The sequence below is a fragment of the Meleagris gallopavo genome, chromosome 1 (assembly GCF_905368555.1).
Source record: "Meleagris gallopavo chromosome 1, MGAL_WU_HG_1.1, whole genome shotgun sequence".
NCBI classification, from domain to species: domain Eukaryota; kingdom Metazoa; phylum Chordata; class Aves; order Galliformes; family Phasianidae; genus Meleagris; species Meleagris gallopavo.
In genome coordinates, this window is record NC_139404.1 from 69,130,799 (window position 1) to 69,150,129 (window position 19,331).

General features: G+C 42.7%; 1 protein-coding gene across 8 annotated transcripts in view; it reads left to right on the plus strand.

The window, feature by feature from the left end:
• PRR5 (proline rich 5) overlaps positions 1-19,331 on the plus strand; it is an 84,813-nt gene that overhangs the window by 61,952 nt on the left and 3,530 nt on the right. For all 8 annotated transcript variants that reach the window (XM_085232800.1, XM_085232778.1, XM_085232781.1 and 5 more), the window contains one exon: positions 18,927-19,065. In XM_085232800.1, the coding sequence (XP_085088926.1) occupies positions 18,927-19,065 (139 nt within the window). The remainder of the gene's footprint in view (positions 1-18,926; positions 19,066-19,331) is intronic.

Here is a 19,331-nt window from a genome sequence, read left to right on the forward strand (position 1 = left end):
GCCGCTTACTACCTTTCTCCCTAGACTCCCTCTCACCAAATGTTTATTGAAACTGCAGGCTGATTGTGGCACATTGACATTGATATCAGAGATATTAAAAATTCCTATGAGTTCCTTGGAAATTAATGTCTGGAGAGAGGAGAGGAACCTCAGGGAAAAATTGGAGTATGAGCTTAACTGCATAATGAGACTTCAAAGAATTCACATAATTGAACTGTGAACCCAACTGTGTTAATAGACACCAGAGACTCCACATGAGAGAATACCATTATGAAAATCTTAATCACAGGAAGGTTTTCTACCAAGCCTCCTCTCTTAGACGTAAGGTAAACTGCCCATCAGAAACCAGCTTCAGAAGTGTTGTTACTGACATCTGCTAGCTTTGTTGTGGTTTCTTCTTTAAAGGACCTGCATTAGCTATGGGCACGATCCTGCTTCAAATGAATTCCATGGTGAGCTAGGAAATGAACAACATCCTGATTCAGAAAGTTCATGCGGAGTCCTTTGCCAGGATCAGTCCTACAAGAAACAGTTTGTTGACAAATCTGCTTTCTTCAACAACCAAAAGAGTTAACAAGTTGGATGCCTGGTGGAAGGACAAATCCATTCCCATTGCAAAAATGTCGGTGGAAATCAATAAAAAAATGAGAGGGAATTTGCCCCTGGGTGTTCATTTCTGCATATGTTACCTACAGTTTTGTGGTAGGGACGGTGAAAGTCCTTTTTTGGCAGTAGCTCTGCCAAACTTGTGGTTTAAAATCTAATGGAAATTACAGGAAAAGGACAGAAGAGGATCTGGGAAAGAGCTATTTACATGCTTAGCCGTGTTTGTCAATAATTGAACTTCAGAGCAAAGACTTTTTCCCAAATGCAAATGTCACATTAAACAAAAGCAATTTTTATATGTTCATGACATAATAATGGAATTTCCTCAAGACAGATTAACTCAATATGTGAATAAGGCTGAAAGTGAGAGAACAGTTCAGCTCCCCAAAAAGTACATGGTGATCTTGTGTGTATAAATATCCCAGACTAAGAGAAGATGCTTTGGTGTAGGCATTGTTTAATCCGTATTCTGTCTGCTATCTATATCACTTTTGTAAGAAGCTCAGTGACACTGCAGCAGATTCCCATGGCTGGAAGATGATTCTAGTGGCCCTGGACAAAGTGTTGAACTTGCCATGAAATTTCCCCATTTCTTTCCCTGAAAGTGTTCTGCATTTACAGTACATAATTACAGAGTAGGTCATACTCTTCAGGACAGAAGCTGTAATGTCAGCTGAAGGTCACAGTTTGACAAAGGCATATGCTTACATGTACCAGTCTGGCCTGTTAGACTCGATTAAAAAAACAGAGGTTTGGTAACTAGTACGGGGTGCATCTGATACTGCTCGTGCATTATCTTGTCATAGTGTAAAGGTAGTGCTCTGTCAGTCTGGCAGAAGACACTTTCCTTATGGGGGGAAAAGGAAGCTTTTTAAAGAGGAAATAGAAGCAGCAGCAATCTTTGGACTTTATTCAGGAGGCAGGTTGCTGATCCAGCACAGCTCAGTAAGCAAGCATTTTTCCTGAACATGGTTAGCTTCACTGGCTTCAGCACGTGAGCAACTTTGTTGGCCTCTGTGTGGTTACTGACCTATTGCAAGTGTTCCTTGCTTGCTTAGCTGGCACCACTCTAGCAAGGACATTAAAGCAGCCTCTGACAAAGACCTCCTGGATAAAAGGTACTGAGGTGAAGCTGATTCCCCTACTTCATTGTTTGAGTGATTATTTTGCCTTCTTTATAGCAAATCTTTCTTCCTGTCCAGAGTAAACTATTTGCTGGAAATGTGTCTACCAGCTATGCACTTAATACTGTAGTATGGAAGAAGTGCCTTATACCACTGATACTTTCTGCTGCCAGCATGGTCTGACTTTGTGGCCACTTAAGTTAAAGTGCCTCCAGGATGCTCCTGTTTGTCTGGTAGAACCTTCAAGAACAGATTTGTGATTGAGGGAAGTAAAAGAAGAGCTAAAAACTTTTGAGCACAGATATATGCACTGGAGTGCGTATCATAGAATCACAGAATCACAGAATGGCCTGGGTTGAAAAGGGCTACAATGATCATCTAGTTTCAACCCCCTTGGTATGTGCAGGGTCACTAACCACTAGACCAGGCTGCCCAGAGCCACATCCACGTCAGTGCACTGTGTTATCAGTCTCACCTCAATGACCTTTCTTTCTAGGTGGAACTAGGAAGGTGGAGAAAGAGGGGTAAACAGAACAAGATGTCAGAAAATAATTTTCTCCCATACATTGTGTGAATCAAAGAGAGTAAAAATACTACCAGAGGGTAAACAATCTGCCTTATTTCCCAAAACCTGTATTGTCTAGGAAGACTTTTGCCACTGAAACTGGAACATCTTGTTTCCAGGTATCTTTCCTGAGATCTGAGAAAGTCAGAAGCGGAGAATTAGAGAGTATTTATCTGCATCTTTTGGTTGACAGCAGGATTTTTATTTTCACGGAATGTCTCTAGGTCACCCGAGATATTTCAGAACTATAGAAAAGCGTAGCACAACAATTCGTGCTGAGGGATGAGGCCTCACTGAACTTAAGATCTAAAGAGAAAAATAAAACTGTGGTTTCCTTTTCGGCTTCTCTGAGCTTCGTTTGAAATGCCTTGTTCGTCTTCTCTCTGTAAAAGGAGACAATATAAATACTTAAGATCACCCACTAGGACCTCTTTGTTATCTCTAGAATGTTCTAAACATACATGCAACTCCTCGCACTTAAAAAGGGGTGGAAAGGCACATTGCAGGACCTGAAAGTAGATACAAAGACTGCTGTTTTTCCATCTCAGCAACCACGCAGCAAACCAAAGACAGCACAATGGGTAAAAACAAAATACCCTTTTCTATCGGAAAACTGCAGGGGTCTGTCTGTGGAAAAACAGAATTTCTAAAAGACTGTGTTGTCTGTATGTGGGAGTCAAGTCACCGTGGCCATAGGATTTTGAATTTGGTTATTGCTTTTGGGAGGTTTTCCTACTAAATCTTTTGGACCTGAAGCATAGGTTGAACAAAGTGCTGTGGGTGTGAGGTTTATGCATACCTTTGTTTTCTTCTTTTCTTAGTTTCAGCTGGGACAAAATTATTTTCCTTAGAGTGTCTGGTATGATGTTTTGTTTTCATTCTCAGAGAAAGACAATGTTGACAACACACTGATGTTTATAGTTACTGCTAGGCAGTGTTGTACAGAGCCAAGGCCATTCACACTGAAGGGTCTAAGGAGCTGGGAGGGAATAATATTAGGACAGCTGACTTAAACTGGCCAAAGGGATATTCTGTACTGCATGACATTGTCATATATGAGTGTATATAACAAGTGATACACAAGCAATTGCTCACTATCCCCTCAATGATGCCCAGTTTGCCCCCCAAGCAGCAGAATATCCCTTTGGCCAGTTATAGTCAGCTGTTCTAATACTATTCCCTCCCAGCTCCTTGGGCCCTTCACTGTGAGTGGCGAGTGCTATAAGGTGCATATATATATATATATATATATATATCTCAATCACACACACGGTCTTAACTATTATCCTTTTCTTTTAATAAGTAGTTCTATCTCACCCTACGAGTTCTACTTTGTTTTTTTCTCAATTCTGTCCCCCATCTCACTGGGAAGGAAAGGAGAAGTAAGCAAATGACTGTGGTGCTCAGCCACCTGCTGGGTTAAACTGCAACACTTCTCTATTTTCCTCTTAATTTCTGGTTTATAGGATAAAAATAAAAATAAAAATAGAAGGAAACCTATAAATAAATATATTGCAGACCCTACGGAAGTATAAATCAACAAACAGAAAACCGTGCTTCCCCTAGGTAGTGCAAGAATGTGTTTTCCTCCTTCCTGGTGAAAAAATGCTTTGTCTTTGTTGTTGGTATCAACCTTACAGACATGTAAGGGGCCAGATCAGAAATCTTACAGCCAGGACAGTTCCTGACAAACAGTGAAGATCCCACCTTTGTTTTATATTGATAGAAAGGAAACTGAGAATTTCTAAGCAATGTCCTCTGTCTTACTCTGTTGAGTTTGTTGTTTCTGAAAGTGCAGTTTGTAGCAATGAAATTGTGAGGAGTTTGTTATGCTGGAATGAATTTGTATGACGATGATTTTTATCAAGGCATACCATTCATTTTTTTGTAGGAAAAAGATCCTTTTGAAAGCAAATCTTGGTGTTTTCACTAGTGAGGAGTACCTTTCATGTTTGATTTTGCTTTTCTTCATATAATTTTTATTATTGTGTTAGTTTGCAGATGCTGGAATATATTTCTGCGTGGAAGCAGTAAAAATGCTGCATTATTTCATCTATGTCTTGGTGTATTACCTCAAGCAGGTTTGGATGTGCTATGCTGGTTGGCTGGGGAGCTGGGAATTGATGGGAGAGTTCTAAAAAAAATATCAGCTGCAGCCCCAGTATGACATAGAGGAACCAGAAAGGTCTAAATGTGTGTTACAGTACTGCTGACACTTTCTGTGGGCACTGTGGTGTCAAGACAGGAGTTCCAAGTACACCATGTATCCTAGCCAAAATGCACCTTCATTCTCTTTTTTGTATGTCACTCAAAAGTGATTCCCCTGCCACAGATAGGCACAACAATGTAAGTGACAAGGCCGTGAGCCAGGGACAGCTGGGGGCTGCCCTTTTTCCAGCTGTAGATTTGTGGTCAAAAAGAGAAACCACATCAGAGGCATTTTTCCCCTCTAATGCTTTTTAGCTCACTTTCCACCTTCTGCTTAGTTTGAGGCTTGCCACAATGACACCTTCTCTAGGTGTGGAGGCAGGGAGGTGGGGATGGATGCTGCTGAGCACTCCATAGGTTTGTCTGACAGTGTGCTTCTGCAATCGTAATTGCATCTCAGCCATTACTTCCACTCAGCAGACTTGGAAAGGTGGGTGCTCGTGTGGATCTTCCTTATTACCATGGTGGTGAAAGTCCAGGGCCATAAATGAAAAGAAGAGATTGCATTTTGAAACTGAGTGTTCACTAAAACTGGCTGTCTACATTTGACAGCACTATGTGTTGCCATTTTTCTTTATTATTATCATTACATCATTTGGATGTATGCTTATGGTGCATTTTGAAAGTACCTTGTTGTATGTAAAATGTCACTTCTGTGAGGAATGCCAAAAGCATGGCTGTGAAGCTATCTTCTTTGAGCTAGGCTGTTCCCATCCCTCCAGAGCTGCAGTGATTGCCTGAATGCTGTCTTGCACCGTGGCATTATCCTAAGAGCTGCATCTGCTCAAGCCATACATGTTTAACCTGAGCTACATCCAGCAGTCCTTAATAAAATACATTTGTGCCCTGGAGGTGGCCTCCATTGATGAGCCTGGCCTATTAAAACCAGTGCAAGTTCATTTGTAAGCAAATCTTGAACTGATAAAACAGAGTTAAATTGGTAAAATCATTTTTAACTTGAATTAGAACATCCCTGCAGGCTTCATAATTTTATTGAGTGAGAGGTGGAATGCTTTACCTAATTACATTAGTTTGTACAAATGCCTTTTGTGGACCTACTCAGGCTAGTGGACTAAATCCAGTATAAAAGGCAGTATAGAAATTTTTACTATTGAAAACAGTAGGGAGTGTTCCCACGGTGCAGGAATCCTTTGAGGCAGGGTGCTTTAGTAATGTAATTCATGGCTTGTCTACAGGGGGAACGTAAGAAAGTTTAGCTACCTTTTAAAGAAGATTAATTAAACCTCATTAAAACTCGGTTTGGATACTAATTTTGAGAATTAAAGGACTGGGAAGAGTGGCAAGATAGATGAGTGACACTTTAATTCTACTTCAGAGGCCAGTGCACAATTTATCTAAAGAGGTTCCTGTTCTTAGTGAATATTGCTTCATTTTCCTGAGTGCCTTCGGGTAGACAAACCATCGGGGAATCACAGCAGCTGGTTCCCAGAAGCATCAGTCACTTCCCAGCCCTCACAGCCATTGACCTGTGAGCCCAGTGCCACCAGACCTTGTGTGGCACCTACCAGCAGTGGTGACACTCAGTGCTAGGTGAAGGAGGACAGCGGGATCTCCGTGCACATGGTGTTTTCAGACAGGTCACAAGGCCAACTAATGCTTTGGGCAAGGCATCTGTGAGCAGCATTTCTTGTTTGGGTTCACCTGGCACTGCTCACAAAGAGGGCTGCTGGAAGCTCATCCTTTCTCTTTCTCTGGCCTCAGTTTTCCTTTCCCATCTTCAATCATGATGGACCAGGCCCCAGGAGCAGCCTGTTGCAGTGTGCCAGGACACACAGCAAGGCCCATTAGATGGTTGCGACTGATTAACATCTCTTAGTGATGCCCAAAATGCTGTCCTCCCAGGGGCAGCAGCAAGTTAAAGGAAGGCAGTAGAAAGCTGTGGATGCCCCATCCCTGGAGACATTCAAGGCCAGGCTGGATGTGGCTCTGGGCAGCCTGGTCTGGTGGTTGGTGACCCTGCACATAGCTGGGAGGTTGAAACTTGATGATCACTGTGGTCCTTTTCAACCCAGGCCATTCTTTGATTCATGTGATTCTATGAAATGCAGGTGCAGTGAAGTCGGCAGCCAGGTGTTTTGGGGTCAGCACTCCCAGTTTGAGAGATGGCTTTTCCCCAGTGACAGTGTGGGAGCAGTTTGCCTACTCCAGTGCGAATGGAGTGTATTGGAAAAGTCCCACATACGTAATTAAAGAGTGAAAAGAAATCATTTCCTGTGTGAACTATTTGGAAGCAGTTCTGACAGCTGTTTGCTTTCCTTCAGGAATGATTTCTCCTGGGGTTTTGTTGTTTGCCTGTTTCTTCAACTATGCTATAGGATTTTATTGTTATGGGAAGCTATAATTTTCCATTTAAACGGACAGGGTGCTTAAAACAAATTGCACAGATTTTCCTCACCTCTGACATCTCCCTGGAAGATGCTTTGGAAAGGCAAAGAGTTGTGAAAGATATGGAAGCTCCTGTTCTGAAATGCTACCCAAGCCTACCCTGGTCCTACTGTTCCCCTTCTGTGGCAGCTAGAGCCAGAAGTCCATGGGACAGTGTGTTGCAGGCTGGTGATGTGAAGGCTTGCACAGGAGGTAATTGCTTTGTGGTGTATTCTGTAAAGGGCTGTGCATCGCAATCTGCAGTAGGTAGAGGAGTGGCTGAGTGAGTATCATGGAGTCATCCCCTCTCTCATGGCAAGTGGGGAGTGTGAAATCTCTTCCATCAGGAGTTTCGCAGCCTTACCCTGAGCTCTGTTGTGGCTGCAGAAGTCACAACTGCACGGCACAGTGATGTGCGTACTGTGAAATTCATTAACTTGCCACTACCCAGTAATTACAAGCAATTAAAAAGAAAACAGTTAATCACGTGACTGTGCAGGCTTCAGATTATGCTCTTTGATTGAAATCTCTCTGTTGCCAGCCATCTGTTGTTGCCTGTGAGCTGCCTACTCCTTGCTGCGAATCTTCCTGGGGTGCAGGGTGGGATGGTCCTGCCTGGGGTCAGGCAGCTGGTCACTGTGCAGTGTCCCTGATACCTAGCAGCCTTGCTGTGGCTGTGAGTGAGCTGACTGGCCTTTGCAGTGCAGCTTTGCTGAGACTTGATCTTTTGTAAGAAACAGGATGGGAACTGCAGTGAGAAGAGGCATGGGGGGGGAGGAGGGGGGGCCTGCCTTGCTCGCCTATCCCTCCAGCACTGCTGCTTTTTAGTGTTTGTTTAATCCAAGTGCAATTTCAGAAAATGCAAGCCTACTGGAATTGAGAAGATACTGGCAAAAGAATCATAGCTTAGCCTGGCTGAAGTCTGTCAAGAAGATATTTTGCAAAATACAGCTGTTGCGCTCAGAGTAGCTCTCACGTAACACCAGTTTACTTTTTATTCCTTGTGAATCTAGGAGCTGTCAGCTTCTTCTGCTATGGTGTATCTCCAAGCTTCTTGCCAATATGGATAGATGGAGCCTTCCTGTGTAGGGCACTGAATAAACACAATGGAAATGTGCTCTCTGCAATAAAGATTGTGCAGCCTGCTAGGAGACGGGGAAATATATGGATGGGCAGATGGATAGTGTAACAAAACAAGGAGTCCAATCTACTAGTACTGATCTATGGCAAATAATTTCTTGTTGTCCGCAGTGATCCAGATGTCCTCTAGAGAGGGCAATGAGGTCTTTGTCCTCTGTAGGCTGTAGGTCACCTTTTGAGTTCCAAGAATGAAGATAAATCTCTCATTCCTCCTGTATCACTCATGAGCCTTTCTTGTGGTTTCATTGTTCAGCTGCAAAGAACAAAGGCTTTGAAGAAGGGGTATTTCCACTGTTTCTCATAGTGTCTGAATCACACAGGGCTGGGTATTTAGGCAGCGAGAAACTAATGCAGCTTGACTAAAGCCCCTGTTTTCCAGAGAAGGAATTGAGCAGCAGTGTGGTCTGAAAAGTTGTATAATATGATTATGTATTTTTCAGAACTGCTAACATTTAAAACAGCAGCAAGTAGAAGGATTGTTCCAGCAGGCAGCTGTGAGCTGTTATGCAGATTAACTTCCAGCATCAGACAGCTTTGAAGACAAATGGCTTTCGTTTAAGTAGCAGGGTTGTATCTTCAAGAGGTACATCAGAGGTTCAGTTGACGTCAACCACACGTTTTCTTCCTCCATGTTAACCTATCGCAGTTGTTGTGAGAGCTGCTGTGTCACTGATGTGCCACAATGTGGAGTCATTAGTGTGACACGTAGCTAGGATGAAGAAAAGATGGGCAGCCTGCCTGACTGCTTAGGGTGGATAGGGCTTCTGGAAGATGCTTCCTCCTGGTTCACAGGGATGAGTTGGTGGGCATGGAAATTGTCACCATCAGAAATAGCAAATGTGGAAAAAAAACCTTCAGAAGGCATGGCTAACGTGTTCTCCATTTTAATTCCTTTCTTGGGTCCCCTGTAAAGGTTGAAGTGGCAGGGAGGATGCTGAGGGATGAATACTCATTAATGATTTAAGAGAGGAGAGTGCCTGTGAAAGACAGCATCGGAAATCCTCACAGGTAGGTAACAGCAGTCAAGATAGTGTTTCCAGAGTTTCAAAAGCATTTCTTAGATGTCTTTTCAAACGAGGCCGGATGCACTGAGGGAGGGCTCTACCATCCTTTTTTCTGTTCAAGTCCCCACCTGAAAATAAATGCGTGATGGGTTTTCTTATAATAAATGTTCAATGAGAAGAAACTCAGAGACAAGACTCTGTAAAAGACTTGAATGCTCAGAGTTAAAAGTTGTCAATTCCCCAGCAAGGTGAGATGAGCTTAATGTGTACAGATCAGAGAGAACTTCAGGAGGGAACCTGAGAGAAATGAGAGGTTTCACTCCCTTGGCCATTAAATGTCACATCTCATTATTTCGTGACGCACAGGGTGATCTTTGCGTGGGGCTGCACTTGCTCTTCTGTGCACGCCTATGTTTGTCTCTGAGTCTAATCTGGAAGTGCCACAGCATCTGGAAATGGAGACAAACTAACTCCAGCTCAAGTTTATTCCATAAACAGTTCTTCAGAAACACTCACTTATGCATAGATTCATGTGATGTGTTGTCAAAGTCACATTAATTAGCTTATTTGACTGGAATGATTGCAGTTTTTATCAGTGCCCAGAGGAGACACGTAGCTGGGAATCAGACAAGCTCCGGCCCTAAAACTAAGAAAGTCAAATGCATAGCATTATTTTTACTGGATCTTTTTTAGCAGACTGGCTGCTCAGCTTCTGCAGGATGCTAACCAAAGTCTCAAAGTAACTTCCTTACTTCTAATCATTTTATATCACTTACTTATCTTCGGTCTTCATTTTCTGCTTTGGTTTTTTTTTTTGCAATCTCATATAACACTTTCAAGAAAAGTAGTATATTATATTTCCGTGGGTCAGAGGAAGACTGGCCTCTTCTAAGTGTTTGATCCTTTCTAGAAAGAAAAATCCCACTGCTATCTTTGCACAGATGAACCACTGGAAAAACTCTGAGCTGCCTAACACTAACCATGTCTGCTGTTTTGTCTCCCTTATCTTTTGTCTGTGTCTGAGTGCCACCACTGAAAGGAAGAAAGAGACAGCACTGTTTCTCACGCTGACAGTGACAGAACTTGGCACTTGCTGGAGATTAAAGTGAATATGACAAGATCTTTATTTCTGAGGCAGTCAGAGGGATCTGAAGTGCTGACTTCTGTCAATGCTGCATTGGCAAGCCGTTCTGCCTCTCCCTCTGCGAGCACTGTTGCTATGAGAAAAGCAAGAGGCAGAGATAAGACCAGATGTGTTTAACCCTTGAAATATTTAAGGATTTACCAGTGTGGTAGTGATTTGAGCTAGAGCAAAGTGAGGAAGAAATGACTTGAGGCAGTACTGCCAGGGGCTCGTAGGCATACAACCATCATTTGTGTGGCTGCATCATTCCAACACATATGAAAAAGCTACTGCTGTTTAGAAATGGACATGTCATGTGAAGAGCATGGCCTTTAGTGGTTGTAAAACCACATAATGGGGACTGTTCTGATTCTGAATGTTTGATGCACAAGACCGATTTTTCATATTTCCTCCAGGCACCAGGTATACTGGTTGGGAACACATACTGCTGAAAACAAATTATCCTACATTAGACATGAATTATTATTATGGGCCTCCTCCCCAAGGGTGAGGGCTGTATCGGAGAGGGGAAGCAGTTTTCTTTTAGCTTGTTCTTGTTTGCAGAAATGGGCTCTCTGTTTTTCCCAGGACAGCAGCGTTTGGGCTGCTGCAGAGAAACCCCCTTGGAAAGGGGCATACATAGTTCAGGTGAATCAGGTTCGGCATCATCAACACAGATTCAAAGCAGAATGTAGTATCTGCTTGAAGCAGTTTTGGTTCTTTTTTGAGCCTGTTGCCTAAGGGCTAAAAATGTCTAGTTTGTCTGCTTGGCATGCAAGTGGCATGAATCACTGGGGGAACCCAGGAGAAAGTAACTGGAATTTTTGGTCCAGGCTGGCAAATGCAGATGAGTGAGCTGGAGGCAGGATCTGGTTGTTTAAACTCCCAATTCTCAATCTGTCTCTGCACCCAGTTAGTTTGATTCAGGGTGTTCCTTTTATCCAGAAGACTTTTCGAAGGGCACATACTGATCACATAGTCCCTCTAAGTGAACTCACAGAGTTTGATTAAGCGTCTTTCTGGGAGCTCTCAAACGGAAAGTCCTCCAGAAATACTGAGCCTGTGTATTGATGGGGAATTGCTAGGATTTAATCAACATACAAAAGTTATCACTCTTTCTATCTCATATCTGTTGTCAGTTTGCACCTTTTGGTGGCTGAGTCAGTCTGCCAGCTGATGTCACCCAGCACACCTTCACTAACTGTGACTAATATTCAGTTTTGGGCTGAATAATTATTGCCGATAGCCCAATCTTCTTTTGTAGGACAGCAGAAGAGTTCAGCATTGCACTCACGCAAGAGGAAGGATGTAGCTACGCAAGTAAAGCATTTTGCAGAAGTGCTGAAGAAAGCCATTCTCACCCCTGTTCAGAGGATTCACTAGTTAATCTTTTTTTTCCTTTATTTTTAGAAACTAGTCCTATCAATTATTCACCATCTCCATTTCAGTGGTTAAATAGTTTCTAGCACAGATTCTTTTCTCTTAGGGTCTTCTGCAAATTGCCGTACAGTGGGTTTTTACATCACTGCTTCCTAGAAGCATCAGTATTTTCTACAAGAAAGCCCTTCATGTACACACTATTTCCTTTTTTGTTCTTCCATGCACTTCACACACTGTCACTGTTAGTGACAAAATGTTGAAGTTAGTGAACTTTTGGTCTGACACTGAGCAGTGAATTCTATGTACGGCATTGCCCTTGATGTCAAGATTGGGGAAGCTGAGAAGAATCAGTTATCACATCTGATACTGCAGGAGTTTACTCACGAATTTGCCTTTATTCCATGTGTCAATGAAGGCATACGCTGTTCCATGAATACAGTTCCATTTGTATAGTACAAGGGAATCCTCTCTGTGGGGCTGATTCTCTGGGCACAAGGTGGGCAATCGAGGTCACAGTGTATATAGCTTAAGGCATCCTGATTCTGATGGGAGCCCCAGGCAGTTGTAAGATCAAGGTCAATGAGTTTTTCAGTAGAGTGTTGTGCAAGTTAGCTGATGGAGGAGGTGCGAGGGGGAGGCTTATGGTGCTCCACTGTGCAGTAAAAACAGCTGTGCACAGGAGGACAATCCAGTAGCCCACAGTCCCCACACCCCACTTGCAGTGATTTCATGCCTGCCCTGAGTCAGGGTTGCTGCTGTGTTGCTTCAAATTTGAGAAGGCTATATATGGCTCCATGAAAAGTCTTACACTCAAGCATGGTGAGAAGCAGATACGGCCTGTGAGGGTGCTTTTTCACTCATCTCTTAGAAGTAAGGCTCCTGCTACTTCACTGACTGAAATAAAAGGCAGATCTTGCTGTCATGTGGTGGTCACCAGGGTGTACGCTGTAGTCTGTGCACTCGCTTCTCCAGAAGCAGGACTGGCTGAGTAACACATGTTTTCACTGTAGGCATTGTTCTGTGTCTGTCTTGTGGTGTGACTTGTGACTTTTAATTGCAGTTTTCCTTGGGAGTATCCGGTCAACTATTACCACCCAATATTTGTCAGATTATTGCATTGCATGCGTGTCAGTCATACTGATCTGGTGTTTCGCCAGTGAAAGAGAGAAATGCATTTCTTAATGCATTTTTCTTTCCTTCCAAGAATCTGCTAGGCTTTAGCAGAAAAGAGCTGTGTTTCTTAGCCATTTTCCTGTGTGGTTGAGACAGGGATGTTTATGAGGCCAGGACCTCATTTTGTATTTGGGCCTGACCCTGTGAGCACCTCCTGCTGCATGTTTCCTTTCATGCAGGACAAGGGCAGGATTGTTTTTTGTTGGTAGGGGCTAGTGGATAAGGATGCCCCAGCAGACCCATGCTGGGGATGCCCCAGCAGCTTAATTCTCAGGGAATGTTTTCTGGCCATAAGCTGAGCCACATGCAGCTCCTGCTACAGCTTCCTGCCCCAGGGACTTCACTCCTGTGGGTCATCAAGGCACCAAGAGTAATGATTGCTATGATTAGTTAACCCAGAAGTCTGGTTTTTGCTTCTTTGTTTCTCGAGTCCAGAAGTCAGTAAACTAGGATCTGGCTTGTGGCTGTTCCTGCTCGGTGTCGCCTGTGATAGTGCTGCTGCTCAGCAGTTTAATTACAAGGTAATCTCCCACACCACTATTTATTCATGTGAGCATGCTGATCAGCTGAAACATTAAAGCTGAACTTCAGAGTACTATAATCATGTAATCAATGACCAGTGTCCATTTGAGCATATCTACATTTGCATGCTGGGCTGAGGAAGTCAGCCCACTAGGTCAGCATTATGTCTAGCTGTTAGAGTACACTTAGACACTGGAGATATATTTTCATGTATAATTTATTAGGTAAGTGGACCTATAATACTCTGTGCTAAAGAGAGAAATGAAAAGCAATTGACTGAGACCTCCATTTCTGGGTGTTTCTAGTGGTGGAAATTGTTAGTCACTACTGGAAACTGTAAAGGACCTGTCACCTTTCATAAGTTCTGAGCAAAACTCTTCAGTTTCTCTTGGTTACTTAGAAGTGGTTTGGTGTTAATGGTTATTTGTGCATATTTTCAAACACAGATGAGTGAGGAGTTACATGGGACAAGTTGCACTAGTCCAGTACTGAAGCAGCCTGCAGTCAAGATGAATACAGAGGGCTCTGCAGAGAAGCCCAGCAGGTGGTGGGGAGCTTGTGCAGGGTTTGAAAAAGCTAAGGATGAACGTGGGGTATTAGGAGAGAGTGGGGGCAATGGGATGAAGCTGAGGATTGAATCGAGAGAAGCTGGGTATGAGAGAGTGATGGCTATGTGAAAATCCAGCTAAGATACCAAAGAAGAATGACATGAGCCACGCATCAACAAAAAACATCCAGGAGATCTGGAGGCAAAAAGAGTAGCCAGCTAGCTTTGTTCCTACCCTCTTGCCATGCATGAGACATTCTTTTCAGGTGTGCCAGATAAGCAGAGGACATGACAGCTTTTGCTGTAGCATTTTTGTCTCCAGGTACTTTAATTTATTTGTTCAGTTTTCTAATCTGCTACCTTGCCTGCCATCAAGAGTGTGATGCACTGCAACATTTTTAGGATAAGCCATTTCTGAGCCAACATAACCCACCAAGAAAGTTGGATGAAGTGATAAATAGATCGTATTTTTGCTTGTGGTTGCTCTGCCCAGTAGAAGTGCTTGAGAGGAAAATTTCATCTTTGTTCTGCTTGATCCTGTCCTAGCAAGGATGTGTGAGCAGGCTACAATTCATGGAGCAACAGTGCAGAAATTCCCACTATGTGCTCTGTGGCCTCTAGTCCTAAGGGTCTGTATGTCATTATCAGTCTTTCTTATCAACAGTAGAGATTTGTTACTACTTCCTGCCAATAAACAGTACAGATTTGGGCATCACTTTGATCCTTAATGCCAGTAAAAAGGAGAGATGCAGCTTTTCATCCAGTTGTTGGGGTGAGAAGTGAGAGACAAAAAGTTTCCTTTCTGAACCATGTCAGGTTTCACAAACCAGCTCTTTTTCATAATAAGTCCTGCATCTTCTTACAGGAATATGGGAAGCCTAAAACTGTGCTCTAGTTTAGCCAGGCTCTCTAGTAGGAGACCTACCAACCTATCAGCAGCTCTCATTTGGAAGTGCTGCTTCTATCAGGTTGTATTTTAATTGTCACTGTTACGAAAAATGAAAGGATCTCAGTTGCTGTGATGAACAAAAAGAAAGAGAAGGAGCCTCAGGGGGACTGACCCAGCACACAGGGGCAGAGGTTGCATCCTCTCACAGAGAATTCAGCAGAGGATTGCTCTGCCTTGTGCCGTTGTCACTGCTGGCTGCCTGCAAAGAAAAATGCAGGATGTTAGAATATGTGTCGTAGGATACAGAAATAAAGAATTGTGTTCGTGGTTATTCCATTGACAAAAATAAAAAAGAAAGGAGGGACATTTGATTTCTGTCTTTCTTTCATTTTATTTATTTTTTTTTGTCATAAAAATTGTGACAAACAGAATATTTTTCTGACGTCTTTGCAAGTTTTGTAATCTACACTTAGATAAAATGCTTATAATGGATTAATATTTTTTTCTTAATATGTGTGTGTTAATATGTTTGTTTGTTAAAAAACCTCCAGAGCAATCTGTCCTTGTTTTACAGTTTGCTAAACGTCAAATCCATAAACGCTAACCATAGGCAAGTTTGAAGAGGCTCTTCAAGCCCTTAAATATAAGCCTGGACTCAGGCCCACTTTAGATGTCTTTTATGCTTCAAACAGTCCTGTGTATTTAAAAAGCAGGCTGAGTTCACTATATTAGTTTACTAAACCCCGCATCATTCTACTGAACATTTATTAGCAGTGCCAAGGTAAGTTTATTACCTATTTGTTCCCCTGTGCTTTCATATGAAGTCCTTGTGTCCTTTAAAAAGACGGTGGGAGTTGTGGTTAGCTTGCTGCACTGGCAGCAATGCAAACCTGAGTAGTTCAGTGCCTCTGTCCCCACTGGGATGACATAGTCACCCCTGGTGCCTGCAGGCTCATGGATGGGGCAAGCTCCAGCAGAGAGGGCAGGAACTTCCTAAAAAAGCTAGCAATAACCAGTGGTCTTCTGTGAATATGGCCCTTCTGGGAGTACTTATGGTATATTTTTATATATCAAAAATAGGAGTGCATAAGGTCCCTTTAATGCTTTCAAACTGCTGTATGCCATTCTCTGTTTCTAGATGTTTTAATTATAGGTTAATGAAGTCAGGGATTTGGATTAAGTATTATATGCAGAAATACATGTCTCCTTCTGGATGCTGAGCGCAAACTTTACCGTTTGTGATGGTTTTCACACATTCAAGACTCAAATCCTCATTATCCATGCCTTGGGAGTAGAGCAGACTTGTCAAAATGGTACACTGCAATCCTTCCACAGGTAATGAGGTAATAGATACATCTTATGCTTTCGGAGAAGCATGAAACTCTACTGCTAAAATGAAATTGAGTTCATGAAAGGGCAGAGTTATCTTCTAAAGTAAGTTTTTGCATGACTGCAGAGCAAATACTGCATTAAAGATAAGGCTAGAGCCTCTGTTTTACTGATAATGTTCCAAGTTCTTATTTTTTTCTCCAAATTATGAGATAGTTTCCTGCAAGCTAAGCAGCCATCCTGCTAGATCTGACTGCTGCTTTATTGCTACTTAGTGGCATGTCAGTCTACTAAGACATGAAGCAGTACGTATAAGAAGAACCATGAGTTGCCAGCATAACAGGAAAATATTTATTGGTGACTTGGAAGTCCTGCCATCTGAGAAACTATTGTGAAATGGATCACAGTCACAAGCTGGCTTTAATTTAAAGCTGATTTTGTCATTATCAGCACAATTGCCTACACATTTGGCAGAGGACCTATAATGGTATTTACAAATTTTCCTGTAGATGTAGATATCTATGTAGATAGATGTATAGGTATTTATATATGTATATATAGATATCTGTATAGATATATTTATGTGTAGATATGTGAAGCATTTATAAACATACTTTGCTCCATCCTAAAACCTCCACCAGAAGTTAAACAGAGGCCTGGAGGAATAAGTTTGTCTCTCAGTAACACAGCAGAAAGAAATCCGAGAGAAACACCATTTTAACATGTTCCTTACATGCTCAGTTTGTGATGTGAAGTCCGCTGTGTGTTTTCACATTGAAGCTGCAGACTGCTTCTGAACTGTGGTTTGAGGAAGCTGCCTTCAGAAGGGCTGTTATGGTCCTTTTCAACCCAGGCCATTCGATGATTCTACGAATAGCTGCCATTGGAACCAAAAATTCAGACATGTGAAACTGATAGGAAATCTGGCAGCATTAAGATGCCACTGAGCAAGGATGCTTTTATCACTCACACAGTATCTCAGTTCTGCCAGTGTTCAGGGTTGTGTTGTGGGCAGTGTGGTACTAGTGAATTACTGGGTTTCATTCTCCACAGCTGATGTTTTAGCTGCCCTCTTTCACCAAAAATACCTCAGTGGCAGAAAAGTGCATAAAGCCTCAAATTCTGGCTATGGATAATGCTAAATATCACTTGCCTTTGCTACCAATTTTATGTTTCACATTTAGGACACTGGTTCCTGAGGTAACTGAAGCAGGTACCCGAAGTGGGTGGCCTAATGTTTTGATCTTTGTCAGCAGGTTATGAGTGAGATGGGGTCATGAATACTAAGGTAGAAGGCAAGTTAACTTTCTGAGGACTGGAAAGATCTTGAGTAAATTCCACCAAGACAGGAGATGGAGCAGTTCTAAGTATCAAAAAAAGTAGCCTTTCTCCTGCTCTTTGAAACCTTTTCTCCGGTGCAGGCCTCAGTAACTTAGAAATAATGCATTCATATTCACTAAGCCTTCTGAATTATTCCCGTGTTATTTTTCTCTGGTTTTAATTGGTTAGGTAGTTATGGATTTATTCTGCAGGGTTTTTTTTTTTTTGTGTTTGCAAGCTTTCAGATTCACAGCATATGCGCTTGTATTCATATTTGTATTTGTGAATCTCTGAAAGTTTACAGGACATAGCACATCCCTGAAGATTGCTACTCGTTATCTAAAGTCCACTGAATTGGAAAGGAAATTCTGTGTACCCTCTGCTGGATTTTATTTGTTTTCCATTCATAAACTTCTGTCAGTGACTGCCAGCTGGCATTCAGGACGTGCAGCAGCCAAGGGGTGAAGCAAACATTCACAACACATTGCAGGCTGATGCACATTTGTGGATACTGTTTGGTGACTCATTCTGAGCAGCTAATACATCCAGAACATCAGGATCCTATCACGTACTGAAGGAAGTGTTGTAATCTTACCCATTTGATCTGCATCTGGCTCTCAGGAGGCTTTTATCCCAACGTGTTGTTTCTTGTTTTTTTTTACAATATTTTGGAATCCAAGTAAGTTCAAGAAAAATTCCTGTTGGGCATGACACTTAGGATCTTAATTGTGCAACAAAATTTCTCACATGTACAACATAGGTGAGTACACCTTAGGTAGGATGAAGAATCCTACACTTGAGTAAATAGAGCTGAGCTCTGCACTGGAGCGGACACGCTAAGTGGAAGGGGGACTGCTCATCTACAGAGTTTGCCTGACACCTCCTCAGCCTTATGAGCCCGTTTGTGAGTGGAACTGCAGAGTTAAGATCTAAGGGCAATGGGTTTTGTCTTTAGGGGATTGTAGCAGTTGCTAATTTCGGTGTGAATTGCATGGATTTATGGATGTTTTCCTCTTTTGCCCAGGCAATTAAAAGGGAGCAGGGAAGAAGGAGATATAAATCCCTTCAATATAGACATGGGTTTTTGTTTTTTTTACAATAGCCTGGAAGAAATAATTTTGAGAGTCAGCTTCATCTTTTCCTTGACCCTATTGCATTACTTACAAGGCAGTGCCACCGTGTGGTACCAGCTGCAGGTGTAGTGCTTGGTAGTTAGTGCTCATCTTTCATTCAGGAAGTCAGTGCAGGATTGCAAAAAACAGCAACCTCTGGGGCTGGTCTAATCGATCTTCACAGACCTCATCCTCCATCACCCCAGAGTGCCCTCGTGCTAACCAGGCCACTTCTAAAAGCCTGCATTTTCAACTCCTCAGAATAGCTACTGCCTCCTTCTGAGCATCTGTGCAGTGCTCCATGGTTAGACTGCTTCAACTCCCATCTCTTGACTTTACAGTCAGACAAAGCAGCTGTAGAGGAATAACATCACATTACAGTTTACAGTTGCTGTGTAATTTCCTGAAGGTGCTTGCTGCCTCTCTGCTTGCTGCGGTGCACAAGGAAAGTTTGTGTTGGGAGGAGATGGCGCTCATCATGTTGGTGTTTCTCTTTCAGGGGGTTCATGAGTCAAAAGGTGTGACTGAAGATTATCTGAAACTGGAATCTCTGATCCAGAAAGTGGTTTCACCTTATTTGGGCACCTATGGTCTGTATTCCAGTGATGGGCCCTTCACACACTCTTCCTGTATCCTGGGTGAGTATCACTGCAGCTTGATTTGACACGGCACAGAGAGCATCCCCAAGAGCTTAGTCCACACAGGACTGGGGCCTGCACGTGAGGAGACAGAGTCCAGAGAGGGGCAATGAAGCTGTTAAGGGAAATGAAGCACGAGTCTTTTGAGGAGTGGCTGAGGGAGCTGGGATTGTTCTGTCTGGGGACGAGGATTGTTGGGAGGCCATCCTGTCCCCTACAACTACCTGAAAGTTGTGGCAAGGGCGGGTTGGCTTCTTTTCCCAGGT